At 38.3% G+C, this 27,083-nt stretch overlaps 2 protein-coding genes across 3 annotated transcripts in view; one reads left to right on the top strand and one right to left on the bottom strand.

The window, feature by feature from the left end:
- The window catches only part of CCDC146 (coiled-coil domain containing 146), an 87,849-nt gene that overhangs the window by 10,783 nt on the left and 49,983 nt on the right, over positions 1–27,083 (top strand). The gene's annotated exons all lie outside the window — the stretch shown is intronic.
- FGL2 (fibrinogen like 2) lies at positions 2,527–13,373 on the bottom strand. Its single transcript, XM_009669445.2, has 2 exons — positions 12,623–13,373; positions 2,527–9,084 (listed from the first exon to the last, which is right to left on the bottom strand). The coding sequence occupies exons 1-2, from the start codon at positions 13,371–13,373 to the stop codon at positions 8,378–8,380; spliced, it is 1,458 nt and encodes a 485-aa protein (XP_009667740.2). The 3' UTR covers positions 2,527–8,377.

Here is a 27,083-nt window from a genome sequence, read left to right as displayed (position 1 = left end):
TTGATTATCTCATGTAAGCAGCAGATAGCTGCAAAAAGTCTACCATGTACAAATGTCTCTTCTTCATTTTTAATAACACATGGTAACATTGTTTAGCCTTGTTGGGGTTGGTAAAAATGTTGAAAAGGGGATGGAGGTTTGAACAAAAGCCACTCAGTCCATCGTGACTTGCTGCTTTTCGCCAAATGTTTTTATTTATTACCAAGATGACATCAACCTAACTCAGTGCTTCCACTGCTATTGATTAGAGAACTATTATACATTCATAAAATGAACTTTCCACTTCTTGTAGCCTTTGTTGTTATGAAATAAAGATCCTTGCTATAGCACTTCTGATTGCGTTTCTTATCTAATGACTCTTTCCTGATATCTGATTTTCTTCTAGTGTGAGCGATGAGAAATAAATCAGTGTGGATGATGTTTATTACTTTTAGTAGAAAACTGCATAGTCTAGTATCTGTTACAATGAAATAAATATATTACTTAGGTAAATGTTATGTTAAGATAGAATAATCTATGCTGCTGTCATTTTGAATTTGGTGCATCCTAGACCATGTATATGCAATTTAATTCTAAAAAAAAACTGTAAAACAAATTATATTGAATTTTATGAGACATACATTATCTAAACTTTAAGAAATACCAGTAGTTATATAAAATGAATATTCTACTAGCAACTTGCCACAGCAAAATGATCTAAATACATATTTGTCCTTGGCATGCAAATTTATTTTTTTCTGAAAGATGGTATGATAAAAGATTTTACTTCTTTCTGCAAAACTTTCTCACTTTATCTTTACTGCAACACTACTATTACTGCTAAAACAGGACTGAAAATACTGAAATTGCCATCTGAGGAAAAAATGCAGAACATGACATGAAACTAGATTAAATGCTCAAGATGACTAAATGAGGCAGAAGGAAAATTAAAAAAAGCTGACAACAGCTTTTTGTAAACACAGTGAACAAATCGCCTCCTGCCCACTTTAATTCTGTTTGCCCTTCCTTGCGCTGCAGTAGGATTTTTTCCCTGTGGACACTCAAGTTGTTCTTGAGTGTTCCTCAAATGCTTTTCTGATGCTTAATCTTTCTGTTATATATATATATATATATATAACAATTAACAGCGTAGTATGATCCCAGACACTAAGAAAAGTCCTACTCAATGTATCTTTCCAATCTGAAAGTGAGTTATCAACAGTCATGCTCTGGGAACAGTTGTCCCTCCACTATATCTTTACAAGATTTCAAAGATTTGATAAAGTTGATGAATTGTGCGCAAAACCTACTAGTTCATCTTTAGTTCATCTTTTGATTAAACTGACTATTCAAAATTTAGAATTCTGTGGGTTCTTTCAGTTAGGATGAGAAATAAATTATGGAGCCAAGTATCTTTATATACACACACACACACACACACGTATATATGTATTCTGTTTAGTAAATCCTGTTCATTTATAAATTATGTACACACTCCTCCTTTTCTACAAAAAAAAAAAAAAAGGAGAAATAAAATGTTAGGAAGGTCACCTCCCCTAATTCCAGGTCTTTTTCAGTTAACGATAGGCAAGCAGTTCTTGCTAGAATTTATTCAAGAACAACGTCTCTGAGCTTTTCCGTGGGGTGCTTTTTCTTTCTCTTCCTTCTGTGAGTATGTTCTTGGGTTAGAAAGGCAGTTGTTGTTTCTCTCAAATGTATACATCTGTTTCAAAAACAATACCGAAAAAAACATGCCACAACTTTTATCTTGCACGTCTCTGTCTTTGACTCTAGTGGACGCTACTAGGGAGCTTTTTGTTCCAATAAAATACCTTACTTCTGAGTAAAAGGTGCTTTACTATTTGCCAGTTACAGTGAGCTGATACCTTGTTTGGTAGGTACCATGGTAACACCCTTCTGCTAACAAACACTGCCCATTTAGGCGCTAAATCTGAACCTGAAGAATGAACTCCTTTGAGAGACTTCTCTGAAGTGTCTGCTACAGACTGGTGTACTTCATAACCTATGAAGATAATGCGCACTGTGCATGCTGTTTGAAGCCACCACCAAATCTTTCATTTGTGCTGCTTTTTTCGATTGAAATTGTCACTGTTACCTGACATTTTGTTTCTGTCAATGTCCAAGCATCCTATTTCCACCACCCGGGAGGAAGCAGAAAGAACCTCTCACAACATTCTCAGACTGGTGACTAAATAATATTTTTCATCACTGTTTTGAATCTTGTGATCTTTCTGAGATTAATGAACTTCTTGCCCAATGGCCAAAAACAGTGAACTGCTAATAGGAATGTTAACCGCAATCCCGGTCCTAGGAGAAGCATAGAGCAAGGTCTCAGTGGGATTACCCTTTTCTAAATGGCTCAAAATGATAGATGAGATGTGCTTGTTAAAGAAGTTCAATATAGTGACAGAGACTTCTCAAGCAAATTTTACTTCTGCTAATCTGAAGCTGAATCGTGTGGGTCTGTTAGCTGGAAGAGCTTTAAAGTCATGGAATGATGCATCTGTTAAATGTTTGAGTGGAGTGTAAGGGAAAAAAAGCAATTACTTTTCTTTTTTTTCTTTTTTCTCATGCTTCTCTGCTGCAGGAAAGAAGAGAAAGTCACATAAGGTTTGGCTACGTCTTTCAAATATAAATACTAAGAATCAGTATTTTATGTGTTTCTCAGATGGCATTTTGACATGGTGCTCTCTCGGAAATACAGGCTTTTACAATTTTTTTTGGCTAACAAAACTGTTTTTTAATTCTCTCCTTACTTAGATTCTACATGATAGGTGTAACCAACTCTCCTTTTTTTAAGAGAATGTTTATATAACTCTTCAAAGGAAAATTTTGTAGAAAAGCTAGCTTGGTAGACTCAGAAATGCTTTTTTTAATATAAGAGGACAAATTTAAACATCTGAAAATTTAAAATAATCTCTATTAGCTTATATATACTGTACTATGCTTACTACTCTTATAGAATATGCTCGTTATATGATCTTGCATGGTAGCCATAACAGTGAATATGTTTCAGTACTCTGAAGAAGTGTGTATGCTGCATCAAAGCTATAAAAATCTTAACCCAGCTGCTGGCTGCAAACGACATTTTCAAACTGAAGCTAATCCTGGCACACTCTGCATGTTACATGCTTTAAAGGCTCCTGGCACAACGAGAAAGCTGTATAAATATGTTGGCACAGATAGGAGAGACAGATGTTGCCTCCACATGCACCCATAGGAATCTAACTGCTAATTAAATAATTTTTTTTTTTTTTTACTTTGTTGACACGGTCACTTGAGGAGTCAGCTAGGGATGGTAATGTGCCTGTAAACTAGAGTCTGTGGTTGTGATAGGAAAATTACTTGTTCTGATTGGTGGCAGCTCCTATTAAAAGCTGTAAAGTAGTGGGGAGAATTTACAGAAGCAAAATTGCCTTTAAACAGTAGGAGTGCGAACAGACCCAAAGTAAATACACTTTCTACCGAGAGATTCTTCTTGCCTCTAGCAGATGAGATTGTGAGTAGATGAAGGCAGGAAGCTGTCGAGTATATGCAGACTACCCCAAAGCAGGCAGTGTTTTTGTTGAGTTCTAAAAAGCGCATTTGAAAGCAGTCACCGTTTATGATGTGTTGTTTCTTCTCTGCCATTATGAAGTCAAGTGCAGGTCTGGTGTAGGGACGCAGAGGAAACACAGCTCCCTAAAGCTGCGCGGCTCGGAGAAGGAGTAATTTTTAATTGCAGTACCTACTTGCATTTCTTACAAATTTTCAAGACTCATAACACTTCAAAGGACAAGCATGTTATTGTTCCAAAGCTGTCTCCCTCTTCCCCTTTTCTCACCTGCAATATGCACCCGAGAGCTGATATTCCAAAATAGGACAAACTCGTGCTAAAACTGGTGAGTCTCTCTGGCGCTGGCATCTGACGTTGTTACGGGCATAGCTGTGTGGTGATGAAGCCAGAGCACCGTTAGCTGGACGTGCATTCGTCAGTTATAGGACTGTTGCGATCCTTTTGTCTATGTGCGTAATGCAGGCCAGAAACCTTTCAGCAGTTAATGTTTGTTTAAATAAGAATTAAATCTTAAAAGAAAAACGTCCCATGATAGAGGATCATCTGTTCTACAGATTTGGTTGCCTTAAATGTTAAAAATGTGAATTATTTCTAGTTTACTTATTCTTAAAATCTCTATCCAAGTACTACTTAATGAACGAGCCTTAAAGATCTGCGTAAGGAAGAATCCATTATCTTTTGATCTAGCATGTAGAGACTGAGCTGCAGAGGTAAGCAGAGGGACATTTATAGTCTGTCCGAGTAGAGAGATGAGAATTTCTGTTTCTCAAAGTAGATCCTGCTTCTCCATAAAAGTCATTGACTCAGCATAGATGCTCAGAAATAAGTGTGTAAAACGTACTTATTTTCTACCGTGAAATTCTAAATGTTAACATGCTATTTGGGTAGGCGTGTAATATTAATTAGACTTACAACTTGTCTTGATTATATGAACATAATTCAGTAAGAGGGTGTTGTCATTTTTCCAGTTATTGATTATTTTCCAAACAGGTTCTTGTTTTACTCATATATTGATTCACACGCGATTCTTGTGACTTCTGTTATGGTTGAATTAGACACATCATCTTAAAATGCTGTTTTCTGTTTCTAGTTAGCATTGGGGTCATGGCCAAATTCACTTCTGGCAGAAGTACTTTAACTCCATAAAAGTTTTGTTAAAGCTGTGAATGAAACATCGCACTTTAAGTGGGGTGTTTGCAGTTAGGAGGGACTATAGAGATGGTCTGGCTCAGCCATTTCTCTTGGAAACGTATGTAAATTTCTTCAGGCCCGTATAAGGCATATTACTTTCATCTCCCAAAAAAGAAGATAGGAGGCGTTCATAAAAATATATTTCAAATCTCTTTTTTGGTAGGCCAGTTTTTGCTTCCGGTTGTCTCTTTTTTCTCTGTGAAAACTTTCCAATAGCATCCTTGCTGTTTTGATTTTTTTGTGACATACCATAGAAGCTAAGTAAATTTGGCATGTTTTTTTTTCCTAAAAAGATAGGTTGTGGATTAGGTTATAAACACAGTGTTCTAGGTGTGGTTTTGAGAACTATGTTAATTTCCTTTGAAAATATCACATAAATGCAAATATTTATTTTCCATCAAAGTGTCAAACTACCTGTTACAGAACTACCTGTCGTTCTCAAATCAATCTCTTTTGCAGTGTTTCCCAAAAAAGACCATTAAAGAAAGCCTTTCCCTGAGCTAACACCTACTGATATTTCCATGAAAAAGTGCAGATAAAACCTATGTTAAAAATCAGTGCTTTCAAACCTCCTTTTTCATTTCTTCTCTGTTTTTTTTCCTCTGTTGTTGTTGTTGTTGTTTAAACAATGCATGGAAAGCCAAGAAATTAGTCTGCTTGGCTGATCACATCCAACAGATGGAGTTGTGCCTTTATTTTTTGGAAAAATCCCATAGGAATTTTGCTAGCAAGGCTGCTGTTAGTAATCTTCTTTACTAAAATTCAGCATTTAAATATTAGCAAGATCAAAACCACAAAGATTTTCATATGATCATTTCTGTTACATAGATGTTTTCTGTAAATGTAAAGACGTGTTTTGAATTATTTAGCCTCAAGCAGAGAGCAAGTGCTTTGACTTGCGTAGAAAAATTGCATGCTTTAATTTGGGGCACTATTTCTGCTCAGATGCTTTGATGAAACTTGCATGTGATCTGAAAGGTTGTATGTAATATATAAAAATGATGATTTTGCTTTTCCTCTTTTATATTACAGATACAGACTTTGTAAACTCTTGATGGGCAATTAATTTTTTCTGCTCCAAAATACAAGTAGTCTCAAATGGCTGTCCAAGGTTTCAGCCTTTGCTTTTATTTAGCAGCTGAAGTGTCATAAACTGGGTGTCTTTAAGAGCTCTCGTTACCACCATTTTAAAATTCCGTGGCGCTCTCGTCATATCGCGTCGCCTTCTTCATGGCCATCTGAAGTTATCTTACTAGAGCTGTGTTTATTGCTTCAATTTTTACATAAAATCAATGAAACAATTTTTGAGGATTCTTTTATAGTCCACATAAAGAAACTTAAAATCCTATGACAGTAGTAAGGCCTCAACAGTGCGTCTTAATCTTTATTTACACCAAGGAAAATTTTAAAATAACGCTTGATCCAGCAAGTAGATAGAGTTACACTTTGTAAAACTAATACGTATTAATGGAAACTCAGCTACAACAGTTCCAGGTAGGTACATATAGTGAGCTTTGTGTAACAACGTTCACTGCCTTTTCCTTCCCGTTTTAAGAGATTGGCCAAGGCTTTTGTAGGCGATGTTAGTCGCATTTGCTTATTCTGTTAAAATTTCTCTTTTACAAAATTCCCTTTATATAAGATACAAAGATATGCCAAACATAACAGTTGCTCTTCCAGCAACTTAGCAGGAAAAAGACATTTTCAAGTAGAAGCTTGTACATACTATAATTGTCGTACTTATCTAGTTACCATACAATGAATAGGAGCAAATTGTGCATTTCTTGCCATGTGGTGAAATATAAACATATGCAATTACATATTTGCTCTTCTAACCAATATTTCGTCAGTGTTTTTTTTGGTTTAGACAATTGTTGTTAATCCCAAAATAAATACTGTAAAACTTAAAACATGTTCTCAAGCAAAGATTGTACACCTCAAAGTTAAAATCTTCCATTAATCTTTAAAAATGAAACATAGTAAAACAAATTACACTTCGCACTGAAATATCCTTCAAAGTATTTACTCCCTTAAAATATATATATTAATATTTTACAATTTAGTAATTGCCGCTGTTGCTCATTTTACATAACTTGTGACTATAATAGTTTTAGTTATCATCTTAAAAAGCAGTAAAGGTCATACCTGTAAAGTATTAGATCAGATATGTGCTTACCCATTTCATTGGCATCGCTCGGTTGCTTAGCATCATTAAGAAATAGCTTCTTTAACCAACAAGCCTATGCCAGCAAAGGGCGCACTTTTACGGGTAAGGAAATACAGGCCTAGTAGTTTATTTCCTTCTCAAAATTGGTATATACCTCTTTTGCTAATATAATACGCTAATACTGCATCTCATCTCAGAATGTTTGTCACTCTAATTGTAGAGAGATGTCCTTTCTAATGTGGGCAAGAGATTTATGTAGGCAAATTTATGCTTGCTATCTAAAATATGAGCTATAATAATATTATCTTTAGCTTGTACTCCCTGAAGTGTTTGAACATTTGATTAGTTTTCGTCTGTTATATTTTAGAACAAAAAGGTACTTCACCTATTTTCTTTCCTGTATGTAATTGCCACTGGATTTTTCATGTTTCTGTGACTTTAAAAAGGGCTACTCAGAAAACGAGTAAAAAAAAAAAATTTTACAAATTTTTTATAATCTTATAAGTAACTGAAGCTCTAATGGTACATGTAGTGAGTAGTTTTTAAGAGAGAGCTTGAGTCTCTGCAAAAGTCATCTTGTATTATTTGTCTTACATAAAAGATTCAGAAGAAAGCAAATGGTTCTGGAAATTCCTATATGTATTTAGAGGCGTTAATGCAAAGACTTGTATCCCTGCTGCTGTTTCTTCCTACCTGTCTGTCTACCTATATAAGTTTGCGATAAGCTACATAACCATTCCTTTCTCCCACAGAGGAGGAATAGGACATTAGGCCTGAACAGAGGAATTGACGGGAACAAAAAGGGTCCTCCTTCTTTACGTGCTCTACACACTATTTCCACTTGCTCTTATTCAATTCTTTCACCAACTTATTTGGCGAAAGGAATCATCTTCCTTTTCTAATTTTTCCTCAAGGCTTCTTTTGCGTCTTTGAGCCAACCACGTGGTCTTATGTTCCCTAATCCTTTTAAAATAATAATACACACTACTTTCCTAAGTCATACTTATGCCATGGCATAGGCTTGCGGTTGTGAAACATAGATGATACAAAAAATAGGGCCATATCAAGAGACGCTAAGTTTTACTCTAAGTGCCTAACAGATGTATGTTATCAGATGTGCTTCTCAGTTATTTTCAAGTGAAAACGCAGGTGTTAATTCAGATACAATCTAAAGGAGACTGTGTACAACTTTTACATTATAAAATCTAGTATACCACAGACAGTAAAAGCACCAACCACAATGCCTAGGATATTTACGTAGCAATACCAAGACTTAACCTATGCTAAGTTTTAGCAATAGTTTAGAGGGCAAACCATCTCTAAAGATTTATGTGGAGATATGTTATTTCTCTAGAACTATTTTATGCCAAACATAACTGAATATTTGAATTCTGAGTATAATACTGAGTAAGTATAATTCTGAGCGCAATCCAATGCAAACCAGTTAAGAGAAAGGCCTAGATTTATGGCGCAAAACTTTTGGGTCTGATCATGATTTTTACTGATTTAAAGGGTTGCCGATAACCGCTAGGAATATCGTCAGAAACACCATGCCAGGTACCCCAGAAAATCCCATTGCGAACACCTTTGTATTTCTTGTGGTAGTACTTGCCATTGAGGTTGGCTGACAAGCATGCATCAAACCACCAGCCGGAGCTGTAGTATGCTCCACAGTTTCCTGATGCATACCTATCGTTATCCTTGTCCGGCGTCGTAAAGAATTTTTGATCATGGTTGTAATGTTTGCTGTAGTGAAGGGCATCTCCCGCTGTCCCGCTATAGCCATGAACACTCAGACGGTACTTTAGATATTCGTTGGCCACATAGAAATGTTGGTATTTAGCATATTCTCTGATACCATTGAAATCTTCGAGTTCAATTCTCAGTTGCATTTCCTGGCTCTTTGTCAGGAGGTGAATTTTGTCATTCCCTAGCCAAAACTCCCTGCTAAGGTTTCCAAAGCCATTTTTGTACTCATTCCACGTTCTGTTGAAGTTGGTGCTACCATCCTGACGCCGCTGCAGCAGTGTCCAGCCACCTCCCAGTGCTTCCATGTCACAATAAACATCAAAGCTGTTGTTTTGGGGGTCAGGGGTAACTCTGTAGATTCCATTATTTCTTCTACCTGCTATATAATAATCAGCACAGTCTCTCTGCATAATCTGTACAACTGGTGGAAAAACAGATAGTGTTAAAATAAACACAAATTGAATTTAAAAATAAACAAAACCTGTTAGCATCATTCCAGACTGTGGCATACAGAACATTTTAAATCCAGCGCAGACTCTTATTATGCTGTTGTCTGTGCTTCGTGGAGTCTCTTTCTCTTACCAAGTGCCTTCTTTTTTTTTTTTTTTTGCAGTTATTAAGTAGGAAAAGTCAAAAGTTAATCAAAGCTTTGCATTACAGTACCATCATATTGGACTTGAATTGCATCTGCCTTTAATACATCTAATGAGTCAAACCTAAGAAAGCTGTTTAAGAGAGATGCAAACACATGCTCAGCCTTTTGGATTAGAGAGACTTCTAGATATGAAATAGTGCTACCGGCAGTTTTAGTTCTCCTGAGGAGACAGCTTTTTTCCATCAGGTTTACTCTGTAATAGATACCACCTAGGATGTCTAGATCAGATGGCTGTCAAACCCTTTACATGACTTTTGTATCAAAACTGCTTGACATGGGGGCATTTTGATTGGCTGCCTTTCCTTTTCTCCCTTTTTTGCGCCCTTTTCTTCACCCCTCCGCTACCTCCTGTGAATTCAGCCCAGTATCTTCAAGCTGATATTTCTAATGCTTCATGTTCACAGGCTTGCTCTTTTTTGTATTTAAATATATATCATCCCACTATGTCTATAATATAAATCTTGATGTGAAAGTATGTCAGAGGAAAAGCTGTGTACCTGCGGGAATGACTTTAGGTTGGTTATTGTTCAGTGAACGTCATTGGACACAGAACATCACATCCTTAGGAATTTTTAACATATTAATCTTTAATTTTTTAAAGTGCTTTAGGAAACAGGAAGCAAAGTAGTAGAATTGTCTCATCTATTGTCAAAACACTATGACTCTGAGAAAGATGAAGCTAGAAATGTGACAGTGTTTTCCTGTGTCTGTGGCACTGCTGGCTTTAAAGTAAGGAAAAGGTTCAGCCCTACCATGAGCACAGCTTTTTCTCCCTATGTATTTTACATGAACGAAAAATATTCCCAGGTGTTTCCTGCAGAGTATAAATCCATATTCAATCCACTAATTTAGAAATAACATTGTCTGCAACAATTTTCAGAACGCATGGTGTTATAGTTGCGTGTTCCTAAATATGAGACAGCGAGCCCTCGGAAGCTCTGAGTTAAGAGTCAACACCGTTTTGACAACGTTCATTTCTGTTGTAGATTTGAGTTTATGGCCATGTTCTTGAAAGGAAGAAGTGTTTTCAGATTGCAGCAGGGGTTAAGACTCAGGACTGCTTGTTTACTAGTATGATAAACTGGCCATCTATAAGAACATTAAGAACCTTGATAAAATAAGACAACTTTGGGAAGAAACGAACATCTGAAGATTATTGTAGAAGTTATTAAATATATAAGAAATTATAGGTAAATTTGAGTTATCCTGTGAGAATTTATTCTCTCGTAGAAATCTGTGTATATAACAAAGAAACTCTTTAACACAGAGAGAAAAATGTTCTTTTATTCTTTATGGGCAAACCTACATATATCTTTAACTTTGAGTTCTTAGAAGTGCCCTTATACTGTACACACTTTGTAGGTGAGCGACTGTGGCATGGGAGTTAGCAGCATGAAATAAGGATGCAAATTGCTGAAGGCTAATCTTGAACAAGAAATCCCTCGCTCTCCTCTGGAAGGAATTACGGTCAGATTAACTGTTAACTATTAACAGTAGTTAATAATAGCTTTTCTTTGTGCCTTTTCTTTGTCTTCCTTGGAAGAAGACTCCAGAAGGGGACAGTTGATAGTATTTTCTTTTGATATCCAGAGAACAGGGTAAACATTTTCAGATGTGAATGTCTATAGTCAGATATTATATGTCAGTATAGGAATCAAAGGCTTAAAAGCTGAATCTAAGTCCCAAACTGAAAGATTCTCATTAATTTCTCTGAACTTTGTGTAAGATCTTTAGTGGTCAAAGTTTCAGAGCAGATGTTGACAGAGAATAACCATTTTGGGTAAAATCTTTTTATAATCCAATTCCATTCCTATTTAAGTAAACAGTAGTTTTGCTATTACTTTCAGTGGAAGCAGGAACAGTTCCTATATAGGAAAAACCTGTAGCTATTATCCTGGCTTTGTTTTCATACTGTATGTATTGCTGTTATGAGTACTTTTAGGCATTGCTTACTGTATATATAAGGAATATATACAGGATCATGTGGTAGGAACAAGATCCAATATTTCAGTAAGAGATATGAGAAATAACTAAAATGACTTTAGTCTATTATGAAATACTGTACCTAAATTTGATTCGTTGTCCATTATCAATATACAGAATAACAGTCATTCTATTTGTGACGGTTTTAGATCTGAATTAAACTGATTTATACTGATTTAAGCTGATTGCTGAAATAGTAAAAGTAGTACTTGTATTATTATTCACTTGCTCTTTTCATACTACTCAGAATTTCAGCTGTACATGCACTATACGATCTGCAGATCCTTCAATTTTCATTTTGGGTAGACAGAAGAACAGTTTTATTTTAAACCTGGATAAACCTGAGGCTTAAAAACTTCGATGTAGTCTGATCTTTCAGTGCTTTATCTCTGCAGAGCCTTATCTTCATATGTATGATATCTAAGTAGTAGAATACACTGACAATCTTGTTAATATTTCCTATTGTCAATATTCTTGTTTTCAATATTTCTTGCTTTCCATAAAATGGTAGACTTCAAAAATTTTTTTTATTCTTCCTTAAATAAAGGTGAACATAAGGGGGAAAGTATTGGATCTATATCTTGATTTTAATTAGGACATTAAAAAGTAAAAGAATAATGTGTTTGTCAGAGGTAACACCTGTAACACCTGTTTTCAATTTTTTTGTTTCTTAGATACATTATTATTTCTTATATGTTAGATATTTCTGATCTATTAGATTCTTGCTAAGGGCTAAAGTGCATGCATTACCCATTTGAGGAGTACTATTGGTAGGCTTTTTTAGCTAAGCTTTTCAGGTATTTGCTGTGATGGTAGAAAAATATTTTATAATCCATCTGTTAAAAAATAAACATTTTACTAGATTCACTTCATGTTTAATAATGATTTGTAGACCATTTCAAAATAGTTGCAGTTGTCTAAGGCACAGCTAAAAAGGATAATTGCCCCCTTCATCCAAGCAGAAAATATTATGTAGTTCACTGATGTTTAATATCCTTAACGAAGGTGTAGGGTGTAAAATAATACATTAATTGTTCATGTTTGCTAATTATATTACAGAAAATGCCCTTTGAAAATTCATGCTTTAAGCCCATAATAAGGTCAAATTCTAGGAGGAACTGAACACCTGCAACTCTCAGCAACCCTCTAGTGGCAGCTGAAACGTTTTACAGGAGTATATATAAACACTGAAAGAGCACATATTTACGTTGTGAAGTGGATAGCACATCTGTTTGATTAAAATATATTGAATTCTTTTATCTAATAATTGTAAAACGCACAGAAAGCTTACACAGGCATAAAGAATTAACAGGTTACATACCAGGTCTTGGTTGCATTGCTGGGCATTTAGAAGAACATTTGTTATCAAGACTGTTCACAACAAATGTCAAATTGGCAACTTTGCTGTCAACATAATTTTCTACATTGTTCATATTTATGAGGCTCATTTTCTCTAGGCGACCCTGCAGTGTCTGAATCTGGCTCTTTGCATTTTTTAAGCTGGTCGACATTCTGTTAACTTTGCTTTGCAGTTCCTTTACTCTGTTATCTTGGATTTTACTGTTTTCTTCTGGATTTTCTGCATTAGGTAGCAGGAATTCATTACTACTGTCTCTTTCTTGGTTGTCGTCTGCCTGCAGCTTGCAATCTTGGCAGCATTTCCTCAGCTTGTTTACTGCTTCTTTAAGGGTCTGAACTTCTTTGAGAGTCTTCTCAATCAGTCTGAATTGTTTGGGTAACTGGATGGTCATTGGAGGCAGGTTTATCTGATATGGACAATCCTCTCCTTCATCACATTTCCCATGAGTTTTGACCTTTATAGGACACGTAGCAGTAACTTTTCGTTCTTCAGCATCCTCTGCCTCTTCTAATAAAACAACTGCAAAGACATTTGTTAAAGCAAGCAGAGCTGTCTTAAGCAAGACTAAGTAAACGAGCAGCTTCATCTTTGCAGAGGAACTAGCAGTATGAGGAAGTGTGCAAAAGTGGAACAACTTTATAAGGGCAGCCTGAAGCCTGTGAGTTATCAGACTGCCTGCACTGTTCTCAGAAATGGGTGGGAGTGCTTGCATCACAGGCGATATTAATAGCAGAGCAAAGTAGGTAGTGCTTGGCAAAAGTAGCAGATTTCAGTCTTTATTCCTGACTTAGAGCTTGTGTATATAAGCAAAATGATGAAATGCATGTGTGCTGATCATTTATGCAGTCTAATTTCATTTTTTTATGTGGATTTTCTTTGAGGGGGGAAAGATCACTTAGCTCTGTGTTTTAATAGTCCACTAACATCTGTTTCTTAACATTTGCGTGTTCTAAAATTATTTTTAAAAAACAGACCATTCATTTACCACAGCAGGTGGAAAAGGTGAAAATCAGTCCCTTTCCCAGTGTGATGCTTATCACAAAATAGCTTCGCTGACACTGAGTCCCCCTCTTCCTAAAACCTTTTTTAATTGAATAGGTCTATCCATAAAAATGATTTCAACCCCAAATATATCAAAATGCACACAATAATTTTCGTTCCAAACATTTTTCAGGATAGAGTCACAAGCCAAGGAGGATGAGCAGCTCCTTGCTTCTTCCTATTTTACCTAGCAGTGTTTAGACTAGTTATCTGGAATATTCATGATTTGTATGGGACATCACAGTTCAAATTCACTTCTATCTGATTCTGAGCAGGCATCTAAAAATGCCTTAGGAGAATGTCCTATCCAGAGCAAATTATCCTGAGATAGGTCACCCTATCTGTCACCCTTTCCTTTTCAAACTCTTCAGTCTCTCAGTCTGTCCTTTTGCCTCTTAAACATTTGCTGGGCCAGGGGAGAGGTGGTGACTCGGTGTTCCATGGCCAACAGGCTTCAGACCTATGTGTTCTCACTGGCACAAAGAATTTTTAAGAGTCAGAAGAAGAAACTGAGAGGCGTTTCAGGGTTTGCCCAAGCTATAAGCTACTTCTCGGGCATTCGCTTCTTGCAGAAGAGGTGCTAGTTTTTGCCTTTAAGGGATAACTCCTCCTTAAAGACTGGCACAAACAATTTCCACTATGGCACAAAACACTCTCCAGCCCCTGAATGCTTTAAGTTCATTCTGGGGTGAAGGCTCCTCAGGTGCCTGTAGGGAGCATTTTATTTGGGTATGCTATATCCAGAGAGAAAGTGTGTGCTACATTTGCCCATTTCAGGACAGTTCTCCTTGCCCCCACAACATAAGACATACACGGTGGGGGGGAAGACTGATTAAGCAGGACTTAAGGTCAGGCTTAAGACCTGCAATTGAAATTCTGGTAACAGTAAGTTACAAGCCAAACAAATCTGAATGCAGTTCTAATGGCACCCTTTATTAACTTAGATTAAAAAAAAAGGAAAAAAAATCTTAAAGCCCACCCCAAGATGTTTGGGATCCTTCATGTTGGGTCAGTTGTGTAGAAAACTCAAGGCAATACCTGGTATTCTGAATGCTGGCCCAAAACTGTAAATCTAAAGCTAGCCTGGAAGCTAGGGAAGTAACTCCTATGGGTCTACCCTTTTGGGGCATTCTTTTCTGAATTCCTGCTTTTCAGTTCTTTTTTTTTCTGCTTCTTTTTATTGCACCTTGTATCAGCTTCAGGAGTTAAACATTTACTTTTCATGACTAATCCCCCAGATGAAATACTTTAGTTCTAGATGACAACTTCCATGCGCTTACTCACTTTTATTTTACAGCCACCTTTACCATTCTCACATGGTGCCTATACAGTTTCAATGACGTATGACTTTTTCTTCCCTTGTGCCCCAAAGCAGAACTGAATGCATGTCTTTTGTACATTCATAGCTTTGTATTCATAGCTGAATACCTTGCATAAGTAAAGGATATTAACACTAGTTCTTGTTTAATTAGTCTGATCTGAATGCTTTATTTCCCTAAACCCTCTTTGAAATTACTCATACTACAAATTAAACATTAAACAGACACTAGTCACACACATACTCTATGAGTTCATGATCTCTGGAATGTTACTAGCTTTTATAGAGACCACAAGCATACATTGATAATACAGGAAGCAGGCTTGGTAAAAAGATACTCTGTCTAACCTACTGCAACAATCCCTTCAGATTCCCACGTAGCCCCATGCTCTGGGCAATTTCTTGCCAAGCTGGATTTGAATCTACCCCGTCACATACGAAGTGAACATCCCAGAACCTGTCATAGTACTTCATGTGGCAAAGCCACGGAGCCCTCCCCTCTCTCCCTTTCAGATCATGCTAGTTTCCCGACTACAAGATAAAAGATCATCGCTGGACGCATCTTGTGACGGAGGCATAAGACATTGGCATGGTTTTGATTTTGTTAAAAATGCATCAAATAAATAGAAATGAAAGTGAAATTTTTGTCACAGTAGGTGAAATGCATGTTTTTCATTACAGTGAGTAAAACTTTAACATTTTCATTTGCCTGATATGATCTTTTTTTTTTTCCGTCAATCTAAAAACAGTTATTCACGGAGCCTTGTTTTCCTGTATAGTTGCTACTGTGTCATTGCAGAGAACTATGCTAGTGTCTTTTGAAGGGTCTTAGAAATGTAACAGTGTTCCTATAGGACTGAAAATCATCTTTATTTGGGAAGCCATGCTCCTCCCCTCCACTGTTGCTTGTTCTGTAGTTTACTACAGCTCTGCTGCCTATTTGCTGTTTGACTTTGTATTGGACAGATTATTCTGTATCTGTAAAATTAGTAATAAGGATATTTGGTAGCCCATGTCTTATGAATTGGCTTGAAATGCTTTAAATGCATATCAAATATTATTATCCTTTGTGATTATTGTGCTGCCCTGGAAGCCTAAAAAATCGTTAGAACTGAAAGACTTCAAGAAGGGTGGACATTTCTAGTAATGGTGAACGTCAAAGAGAAGGAAGTTCAGATAGTAAGGTGAAGTATCTAAACCTTTTAAACTTCTTTCCTAAGGCAATCATTCCTTGATCCCTAATGACTGATTTGAGATATTAACTGCCTGCTTTGGATGAGCTTTCTGTAATCTTCTTGAGATAATCTGCAACCCTTCTAATCTATTTAGTCTGATGCTCTGTTGATATGCTATCAGCAGTCTGTTTGGAGCCTGAAAGACCCATTTCTCCATCAGATATCTGTATGCTTCTCCTACTTGGAGAAGTCCTGTAACTGAGGATTGGTCTTTCTTCCCATTCACAACAATCTGTCAAGTATCTGTTCTTCTCTCAGGAGCTAGAAGAAGTATTACACCTCTGCCTTTTCTGTGTTTCATGCCTCTTTAGCTTCCTTGGGATAAGTGAGCAAACTTTCAAAACTGAATTTTTTACAAGAAAAAACTCAGGAGAGCTAACTTGGGCCTCTTTAGGAGGAATCTCCTGGAGGAATCTACCTGGAGGAATCTCGTGGGGTAGGGCCCTAGAAGGAAGGGGGGTACAGGAGAGCTTGTTAATATTCAAGTATCGCTTCCTCCAGGCTCAAGACGGGTGCATCCCTCTGAGTAAGAAGTCCAGCAAAGTGGGCAGGAGACCTGCATCGATGAGCAAGGAAGTCCTGGCAAAACTCCAACAGAAGAAGGAAGTCTACAGAATGCAGAAAAGGGGACGGGCCACTTGGGAGGAATATAGGTACATTGTCAGAGTGTGCAGGGATGCGACAAGGAAGGCTAAGGCCCAGTTGGAATGAAATCTGGCAAGGGATGTCAAGGACACCAACAAGGGCTTCTTCAAATACATCAGTAGCAAAGGAAAGACTGGGGAAAACGTGGGCCCACTGCTGAACAGGGTGGGTGCCCTGCTAATGAAGGATACAGAGAGGCAGAGTTGCTGAATGCTGCCTTTGCTTCAGTCTTCACTGCTAAGGCCAGCGCTCAGGAATTCCTGACCCTGGAGACCAGGGAGAAAGTCTGGAGAAAGGAAGACTCTCCCTTGCTGGAGGAGGATTGGGTTAGAGATCATTTGTCCAAACCTGACATCCATAAATCCATGGACCCCGATGGGATGCACCCACAAGTGCTGAGGGATCTGGCGGATGTTATTGCTAGGCCACTCTCCATCATGTTGGAAAGGTCCTGGAGAACAAGAGAGGTGCCTGAGGATTGGAAGAAAGCCCTGGAGAACAAGAGAGGTGCCTGAGGACTGGAAGAAAGCAAATGCCACTCCAGTCTTCAAAAAGAGCAAGGAGGAGGAGGCAGGAAACTACAGGCCAGTCAGCCTCACCTCCATCCTTGGAAAGGTGATGGAAGAGCTCCTCCTGGAGGCCATCACTAAGCATATGTAGGACAAGAAGGTGATCAGGAGTAGTCAGCATGGATTCACCAAAGGGAAATCATGCTTGACCAATCTAATAGCCTTCTCTGATGGAATGAGTGGCTGGGTAGGTGAGGAGAGAGCAGTGGATGTTGTCTACCTGGACTTCAGCAAGGCTTTTGACACTGTCTCCCATCCCATCCTCGTAGGTAAACTCGGGAAGTGCAGACCGGATGAGTGGACAGTGAGGTGGATTGAGTCTAGCTGGAGGCCTGTAGCTAGCGGTGTCCCCCAGGGGTCAGCCCCGGGTCCAGTCTTGTTCAATGTATTCATCCATGACCTAGAGGAAGGGGCAGAGTGTCTCCTCAGCAAGTTTGCTGATGATACTAAACTGGGGGGAGAGGCTAACACACCAGAAGACTGTGCTGCCATTCAGAGGGACCTGGACAGGCTGGAGAGGTGGGCGGAGAGGAACCTCCTGAAGTTCAACCAAGGCAAGTGCAAGGTCCTGCACCTAGGCAGGAATAATCCCATGCACCAGGACAGACTGAGGGTTGACCTGCTGGAAAGTAGCTCTGCGGAGAAGGACCTGGGAGTGGTGGTGGATAACAAGTTAAGCATGAGGCAGCAGTGTGCCCTTGTGGCCAGGAAGGCCAAAGGGTTCCTGGGGTGCATTAGGCAGAGTGTTGCCAGCAGGTGGAGGGAGGTGATCCTGCCCCTCTCCTCAGCCCTGGGGAGGCCTCACCTGGAGTCCTGTGTCCAGTTCTGGGTTCCCCAGTACAAGAGAGACATGGCACTAGTGGAGAGAGTCCAGCGGAGAGCTACAAAGTTGATGAAGGGAACTGGAGCATCTCTCCTATGAGGAAAGGCTGCAAGAGCTGGGCCTGTTCAGCCTGGAGAAGAGAAGACTGAGAGGCGATCTGATCAATGTGTACAAGTATCTGAAAGGAGGGTGTCAAGAGGATGAGGCCAGTCTCTTCTCTGTGGTGCCCAGCGACAGGACAAGAGGCAACAAGCATAAACTGAACCACAGGAAGTTCCATCTGAACATGAGGACAAATTCCTTTCCTGTGAGGGTGACAGAGCATTGGAACAGGTTGCCCAGAGAGGTAGTGGAGTCTCCTTGCCTGGGGATACTCAAAACCTGCCTGGACGCGATCCTGTGCAATGTGCTCTAGAGGACCCTGCTTGAGCAGGGAGGTTGGACTAGATGATCTCCAGAGGTCCCTTCCAACCTCAACCATTCTGTGATTCTGTGATTCTGTAGTTAAACCAAAACAAAAACAAAACCCAAAAAACAATCTTTAAGACTTAAAGGTTTCTTTCTTGTAGTTTTTCATCTCTTTTGGTCTTTTTTAAAGAATTTTTTTTTCCTTCAGTGAACTGATCTTAATCTTACAGACATATCTTTCCAACCATAAAGAAAATAACTGAGAGTTCATGGAATTCTTAAATTCGACAGATTTTAATTCTGTTCCCAGAACTACTGACTGGTTAGAAGGTTAAACAAACTTAACACTCCAATATATTTTGGCTTAACAAACTTGTATTAGGACTGTTTATTCAAAGTTTATCAAAAGTAGCATGAACCATTTCCCATGATTTTTAGAGCGATTTTTTTTTTTCCTGCAGATCACAGAATGTAGGTCAAATAGAAAACAAGAAAGGTAAGACTGAAGGCAGATGTTCATTTAACTACTGACTGTGACAATTTAAAACACAGCTTGCCATCTGTTTGGTTTCTGGCTTTCTGCTGTGAGTTAGCATCTCCTGCAGCAGAGCTGCTGCAAAACATTTGTTTGTTGGAGCAGTTTAAATGAATGATACGAACAAACCTGAAGCAAATCTGGGTTCATTCGTATAAGGCAGTTTGGTGGCAAAGGTGGGATATATTAGGGTTCAACACAGGAATATTTTCTCATAATATGGGGTATATACCAGAACCCCATACTAGAAGCAAATTGATTTAGGATTCCTTCTAATTAGCTCAATTATTTTCTTTCTTGTATTCAATAGTATTTCTTTATGAAATTATGGCCTGTTCAAGTTTCTTACATGAGAACACATCAGAGGACTAAAAGGGAGATAGTCCTATTCCATATGAGTTTAATTTTTCATGTGATTATTCGGATATAGAGTACATAAAACAAACAGCGACATGGTTTCATGCTCGATTTAAATTCGTCTTTGCATTATAAATAAAAAGACCTTGAAAATTAGACTTTGGGCTAAAACCGTTAGTTACTTCAGAAATGTTAAAGATTAATGATCAGTGTAATGGATGGTACCATTTCGGTACCACTAAAATACATGCAGTCAAAGAATATCACTCCTCCTTTTAAGAGAAGAACCATATTTGTAGAGAAAGAAACAGATACATGATACCAACTTCCTGGATTTTCATTCTGCTTTCCGCAAAAGAGCTGAACATCTGCCTGCCCCAAATGTAGACTTTACTGCTGAGCATTCTCCTTTACCTACAGCCACAGAAGACCCTGTAGTTCATCAAATACATGGAGAAAATAAACCAGAATACAATCTAAGTATAAGGGCATACCTAAGGCAAAAGCCCTTCCCTGCTATGTCTATAAGGCCTTTTCAGAAAAATTCCTTTTTTGATTCCTGCAAAAGCCTGCTCCAGTGAAACCAGTTAACGTAAGACTGTCCTGGAGACTCAGTATGTTCCTGAGATTCATGGCCAATCAGGTGACAGCAGGAAAGTCATCTCCTTTCCTGCAGGGTCTATCTTACCAGTCCGTTATCCCCCCTCTTCTTACCTGAGCCATGCGGACAGAATTGGCTACCAGATGCAGCATTTTCTGACCTTTGTATCATCCTCATGGTGGCTGACTATCATATTCTCCATGTAGGGACTGCCTTTTCCCATGAGCTATGGTATAAAACTACTGTGCCTTGGGAAAGAATTCATGATATTATTTTCCAAGTTAGTTGTTTGTTAGTTTTATAAGGCTTTCAGCAGTTTACTTTTCATTATAAGATGTCTGGCTGATCCATGCATAATTAAAACAGTAAAATGGTAGAAATTCCATTTAATGCAATATAGAGCTATATCTATCGTAGCTATAGCTAGGACTAAATAGTTAATATTTTTCATGTATGCCCTTATTTTACCCCTGCTCTCAATTTTGTCTTGCTTATGTACCATCATCTGCATGTAGCTTTTTAATGTGAAGTGCTTTACCTTATAGTAAACTGAGTCCTTCAATGACGGTATATTGGTATAAAAGACTCCATAGCAAAATACAAGTGAGTACCGTCATTTCTCAGGTTCATTTTTTTAGTGTTTAATTTTTTTCCTGATGAGTTACTGGCTTTGTTATATGTGGAACCAACTCTAACTGTAGTGTTATCCAAGATACCAAATCACTTATAATACCGAGTCATTTTCCTTTAGACAATGAAATGAGAGCGTCATAAAACTTACGCCCTCACTTTGTCAAATAATGATATGCTGTATTTTAAAAGTGCATATAATCTTATTCATTATGTTTAAAGTTTTCTTGGCATAGGAAAGCAGGCAAAATAATTTGGGAAGCACTTAGTGAAGTACAAATATTACTTTTAAAAAATATTTAAATTAGTTTTGCTTCCAAAGAGAAATGGCTCAGGAAGTTAATTTTCTCCTGTAAAAGTAGCGCTTTGATGAGAGGACAGATTTACCTATGAATGTGATTTTATACACTTATTGCTTTGGTCTGATTTTGCTCATCATAAACATCGGGAGAGAACAGAAGGGTAGCTGAAAGAATAGAAGAGTAGTTTGAAATGTTTGATTGAACTGGAAATGGTGTCCATGGTGAACATCAGGAAGTTAAAATCTGACTTCAAAAGTAACCTGTACGACACATGTCTACATTGTAGACATCTCAAGTTAGGTCATATATGAATCACACTCTTTTTGACCTTGATATCTTAAATTATGTATGTATAAGCGCTCTCTGTTTTTTTCTCAGCTGACAGCACATATATTTTATTTGTATAATTTATTCGTAAGAGTATCTCAAATGTTCAGTTGACCAGTTCCTGCTTTATTTAAGAAGCTGGTATATTTTGGAATCTGTTTCTGAGGATTTCTTGAGATGTCATTTTACTTTCCAAAATTCTCAAAGATCCTCTTCAAAAGAAGGGGAAATTTTAAATTTGAAAATGGAAGATTTGTCTGCATAGTTAAATGATGTAATTTCTTTAATCGTTTGTACAACCTATAGCCTTGTGGGTTCAGATATGATTGTTTATTGCCTGAATTAAGTGTTGAGAGAACTCAGTGTCAAATCTTTTTCTATTTAGAAAGGCTAGTAAAAAGGACTTTCCCTGTGGCTTCCAATATAGACCCTACAAAATCTACTCCCTGTCAGTGTGTACTTAGAGATGAGAGGGATTCCGCCTTTCCTTTGTCAATTCTACTGACAGTGTTAATTTAAAAATCGCATTACTTTTTTCTTTACTTACTACCATCATAACTTTTCTCCCTGGAAGAATGACTGGTTACTTAAACAATGTATATTCTTCCCTAAGAATCTACTGTGCTGCTATTCCTGTCTGTACTTCTGCATGTTTCCCAGTCTGCGAAAGAGGCACACTGAAAGTGAATGCAGAATTGCATTGACATACTGATAACTTATAGTGTAACTAAATATTTACAGTCTTACATTAGCATTTGTTATCTTCTTGTCTTAAAATACTTTGAAATAAGTGCTGAAGTCTGAAATCATATTCTCTAGTGGAGAAATTCTAGATAATTTTAGAAAGGACTGTAGTCTTCTATAGCTCTGAATGAATGTTGGAGACATTTAAAAATGAGTGATATGAACGACTGAATAAAAAGTGTAATGAGCATATTTACTGGACATATATAGATTGTGATGTAATGTTTCGCTTTAAAAACAAAACTTCGGTCATCTAAATATCTGGTATCTAGTCTGAGCTAATTAATCGGTCATCTTTGGCTCCCTCTATTGTCAAAGGTGAGTACGAGGCTCGTTGAAAAGGAGGTTCATCCCACCTGCGGGAATAGGTGTCTATGATGGACACCCTGGGAACCCACTGGCTGTACGTGAAACCTAAAGGGCTGGCCAGTAGTAGACAACTACTTTGGAGATGGCTTAAAGGTTAGGTAAGAGGATTCCTCTATTTAACAGGTACCTGAGGGGCTTAATTCTTATGATCAAAGACTCAAGCCAGCCTCAGGAGCTTTCTTTCTTGCTTCTTATAAGTTCTAGAAAGCAGTCTGAAATAATTTAATCAGTTAAATTTGATTATTAAAAAGGATTAGAAACTTAAATACACTGGCTTAATTATTATCCTCTTTTTTGGCATCTGTTTTTGCCTTCCTTACTCTTCCTACAGTCTGACGACTATAGACTGCAGTCATACATTATAGTTTAACTTGCAATTCTGCTTTGTTTTTCAATGTTTTTGGCTTACCTTTCTAGCAGTCTCAAAGCTGTAGCATGCAGCTATTCTAAGAGCTGCAGAGTCTTTAGCTGCATGGTTTTGGAAAAAATCCAAAAGTGACATGAAGTGCTGTTGACTCTGTATTTCAGGACTTATCAGTATCTTCTCTAAGGTAAAAAGTAGAGAGAGTTGTTGGTGCACTAGCAGATTACAGAGGTTATTTTATAACTGGTGCAATCTCTGTTCAGTCACTGCATTTGCAAAACTTGACAGGACAGGTAGCGTGGTCAAACTTTGAAGCTAGCCCTGCTTTGAGCTGGAAGTTGCATTAAATGGCATCCAGAGGTTCCTTCCAGCCTAAATTTTTCTCTGATTCTACTCCTCCTGTATTACATTGAGTTTATTTTTTGCTTTGCTGTAGTTGCAATGCAAATGATGTAAATAAAATTTCTAGAAAAATACAAAGAATGAGTTTTTTCCAGGATATAAGGGCTCTTCACAGATTAGAAAGGAGAAACAAAATAAAAAGATTGAAATAACTGATTTCATTCCTTGCCATTTAGACCTTACAAATGATATGGAGTGTATGTGGAGAGAACTACCCTATATGGCAAAATGGACTATTACACTATTTTCCCTACCTTGAAAACTGTTTTCTAATGTAGTATGATTTGAAAAGAATTTGATCTTAACCTTATACTAGAAAAGAATATTTCCAGGAGAAATCTTAGCTTAGTTGAGAGTGGATGGAACTGGGATTTCATCATAGGTGTCTGGGGAAATTTTCACATTGTTTTTCTAAACTGGACCAAATTTCATTGCTTGAAAAAGTAAGGCCATTTGGTAAGTAGACCTGGTTTAATTTACATTATTCTTTTACCATTTTCCCAAATTGAATTAAAAAAAAAAAAACTTGGAAAGGTTATTTGGAACAATTCTAGTTGATTTTTACCTATTTGTTTATCTAGCAAGCCATGAAATAGTTATCCTTACATCAGTTTATTTACCAATAGCATGCTGAGTTAAGTAGGTGGTTTTGGCTTTCAGTGATTTAGGACTCGTTCTAATAAAAGTCAGTGTGAATTTTCTCACTGATTCCAGTACTGAGCTTTGTGTTCTGCGTAAGGGTCTGGTCTTGCAGTATTAAAGTCCATACCTCAAATCCTGTGCCAAAAGTGATAAAAAAAGTAAAAATTATCCTGTGTATTGTTGAGGAAATCAGATGGAATTATCGCAGAAGTCCTAAGAGCATTAAACTCTGTGACACCTGGATTGGGAGTTTTTAGAGCAGTTTTCCTGCTTATTTTTTAATCTCAATATTCAGTCACGGAGCTCCACAAAGCTTAGAAATATGAATCAGATGCAGTCTAAAGGTTCTGAAATCCAAAGATAATAAAGAAGTAAACAAGCAGACAAATCAGTTATGTAATTCAGACCTCTACAAAATGCACATATGCATTTGCTCCAGATGTCGCATATCTATGAAGCTTCAGCCTCACATACACACAGCTCTTTGCACGAGTGTGTGTCAGTTAGCTGGCAGTAGTTTGATGGCAGCAATGGCAGCCCTGATGCTAAGACCCTGGAGCAGGTGATCCTTGTTTTCTGCTTCTGTGTGGAGAGTGATGCAAATTGAAGCTGCGCTCCCCTCTGCACTGTTTTAGCACAAGCACGTGCTCAGTTATGAACTTTGTTCTGAGCTATGGACTGAACTAGAGGAGAAAGCTTAAGTTCACTTAGTGGCTCCAAATTTATGTCCAGACAGTTTGGCGGTACCAGGTACAGGCCAGCCAAGCGCCAACAGATATCCCTAGCTTAGCTCTTTTAAAGGATGATGTGGATGCTCTGGAGACTGATAGCCAGCAGTGTGGATAGAAATGCAAGAGTCATGCCATGAGTTCAGCACGTTTATACTTGTTCCTCCCTTTGCAATGTAGACATAGCCCATGAAATGTGAAAGGGAGGTATAGTGTAGTGCTGCTATCTCCTCGTACTAAAAAACACTTGAGCTCTGAGGAAAGCGTCCAGACAGAGGGGACTCATTGAGGGTTTTAACAGAGGATACAAAGCTTTCTGTTCTAAGAGGAGCATGTATCCTTTTTATTCCTTGAATGTTTAAACATTTAAATAATATCCAAAAGAAGTAAGGAAAGGTCCTCAAATAAATAACATAGAAAGCAAATTCCAAACCTCACATAACAGCTTGGCAAGAAGAGCTACTTGCTAAGTGGCTAGTATTATACTGAAATCCTGAGTATATACAAACTATAAAGTACCTTAATCCCGTGATATTTTTCTGTTGTGTCCTGTTATGAGACGAAAGACTCATTTGAGGAAACCTTTCAGATGTTTAAAATAAACAGCATTAAAATAAATTATTAGATTATTCTGTGTGTTAAAATAACTAGTTATAATGTGATGTTATAAATAATTACACAACCTGCAGCTTAGAAGTAGAAGGTGGAAAATACGATTACAGAATCACAGAATCCAGACCTCTGGATCCAACCCTCCTACTCAAGCAGGGTCAGCTAGAGCAGGTTGCCCAGGATCATGCTCAGTCAGGTTTTGAATACCTCCAGGGCTGGAAACTCTCTGAGCAACCTGTTCTACTGTTCAACCATTTTCACAGTGAAGAAGTGTTTTCTTCTGTTCAGACAGAATTTTCTTTGTTTCAGTTCGTGTCCATTGCCTCTCGTCCTGTCACTGGACGCCTCTAAGAAGAGTCTGGCACCATCTTCTTTATACCCTCCCATCAGATATTTATTCCCATTGACAAGATGCCCCCTCAGCCTTCTCTTTTCTGGGCTTCACAGTGCCAGCTCTCTCAGCCTCTCCTCATATGAGAGATTCTCCACTCCCTTAATCATCTTTGTAGCCTTTCCCTGAACTTGCTCCAGTATGAAATGCCTTGCGCTATGGAACCTAGAACTAGACACAGTACTAGGGATGTGGCCTCACCATGCTGAGCAGAAGGGAAGGATCACCTCTCTCATCCTGCTGGGAATACTCTGCCTAATGCAGCCCAGGATACTGTTGGCCTGCTTTGTCATGAGGGCACACTGCTGCCTTATGTCCAACTTGCTGTCCACCAGGACTCCCAGGTCCCTCTCTGCAAAGCTGCTCTCCAGTCAGTCATCCCCTAGTATGTACTAATAACTCTCCCCTAGTTATTCCTCCCCAGTGCAGGGCTCGGCATTTCTCTGAGTTAAACTTCATGAGGTTCCTCCTCTTCCATTTCTCCAGCCCATCAAGGTCCCTCTTAACAGCAGCACAACCAGCTGGTGCATCAGCCGCTCCTCCCAGTTCTGTGTAATGTGCAAACTTGCTGAGGTGCACTCTGCCCTATCATCCAGGCCATAAATGAAGTTATTAAATAATATTTGACCCCATTGTCAACCCCTGGGGTACACCTCTAATGACTGGTCTCTGGCTGGACTTAGTGCTGCTGATCACAACCCTCTGAGCTTGGCAGCTCAACCAGTTTTCAGTCCACCTCACTGTATACCTATCTAGCCAATACTTCATCAGTTTGTCTACAAGGATGTTATGAGAGACAGTGTCAAAAACTCAAAAAAGAAGCATGCAAGAGGTGGAAGCAGGGACAGCCTACGCACGAGGCATATAGGTATGCTCAGAGAGTGCTCTGAGCATACAGGGATAGGATTAGGAAAGCCAAAGCCCATCTGGAGTTGAATCTGGCGAGAGGCATGAAGGGTAACAAGAAAGGCTGCTGCAGAAATGGCAGCAGCCAAAGGAACGCTAGGGAAAATGTGGGCCCTCTGTTAAATGAGGCGGAGGGCCTGGTGACAAAGGACACTGAAAAGGACGAGGTACTGAATACCTTATTCACTTCAGTCTTTACTTCTACGACCATCACAAATGCCATCACAGACGCCTATCAGGTTGGTTAAGCACAACTTTCCCTTCATAAATCATGCTGACTGCTTCCAATAACTTTCCTGTCCTTCATGTATCTGGAAATGGTGTCCAAGATTTGTTGCTCCATCACCTTGCCTGGATTGAGGTAAGGCTCACCAGCCTGTAGTTTCATGGATCATCCTTCTTAGCCTTCTTTAAGATAGGAGTCACATTTGCTTCCTTCCAGTCCTCAGGAACCTCTCCCAGTCTCCATGACC

This window comes from Struthio camelus, chromosome 1 (genome assembly GCF_040807025.1).
Source record: "Struthio camelus isolate bStrCam1 chromosome 1, bStrCam1.hap1, whole genome shotgun sequence".
Lineage (NCBI taxonomy): Eukaryota > Metazoa > Chordata > Aves > Struthioniformes > Struthionidae > Struthio > Struthio camelus.
This window is presented reverse-complemented; position numbering and strand designations above follow the sequence as displayed.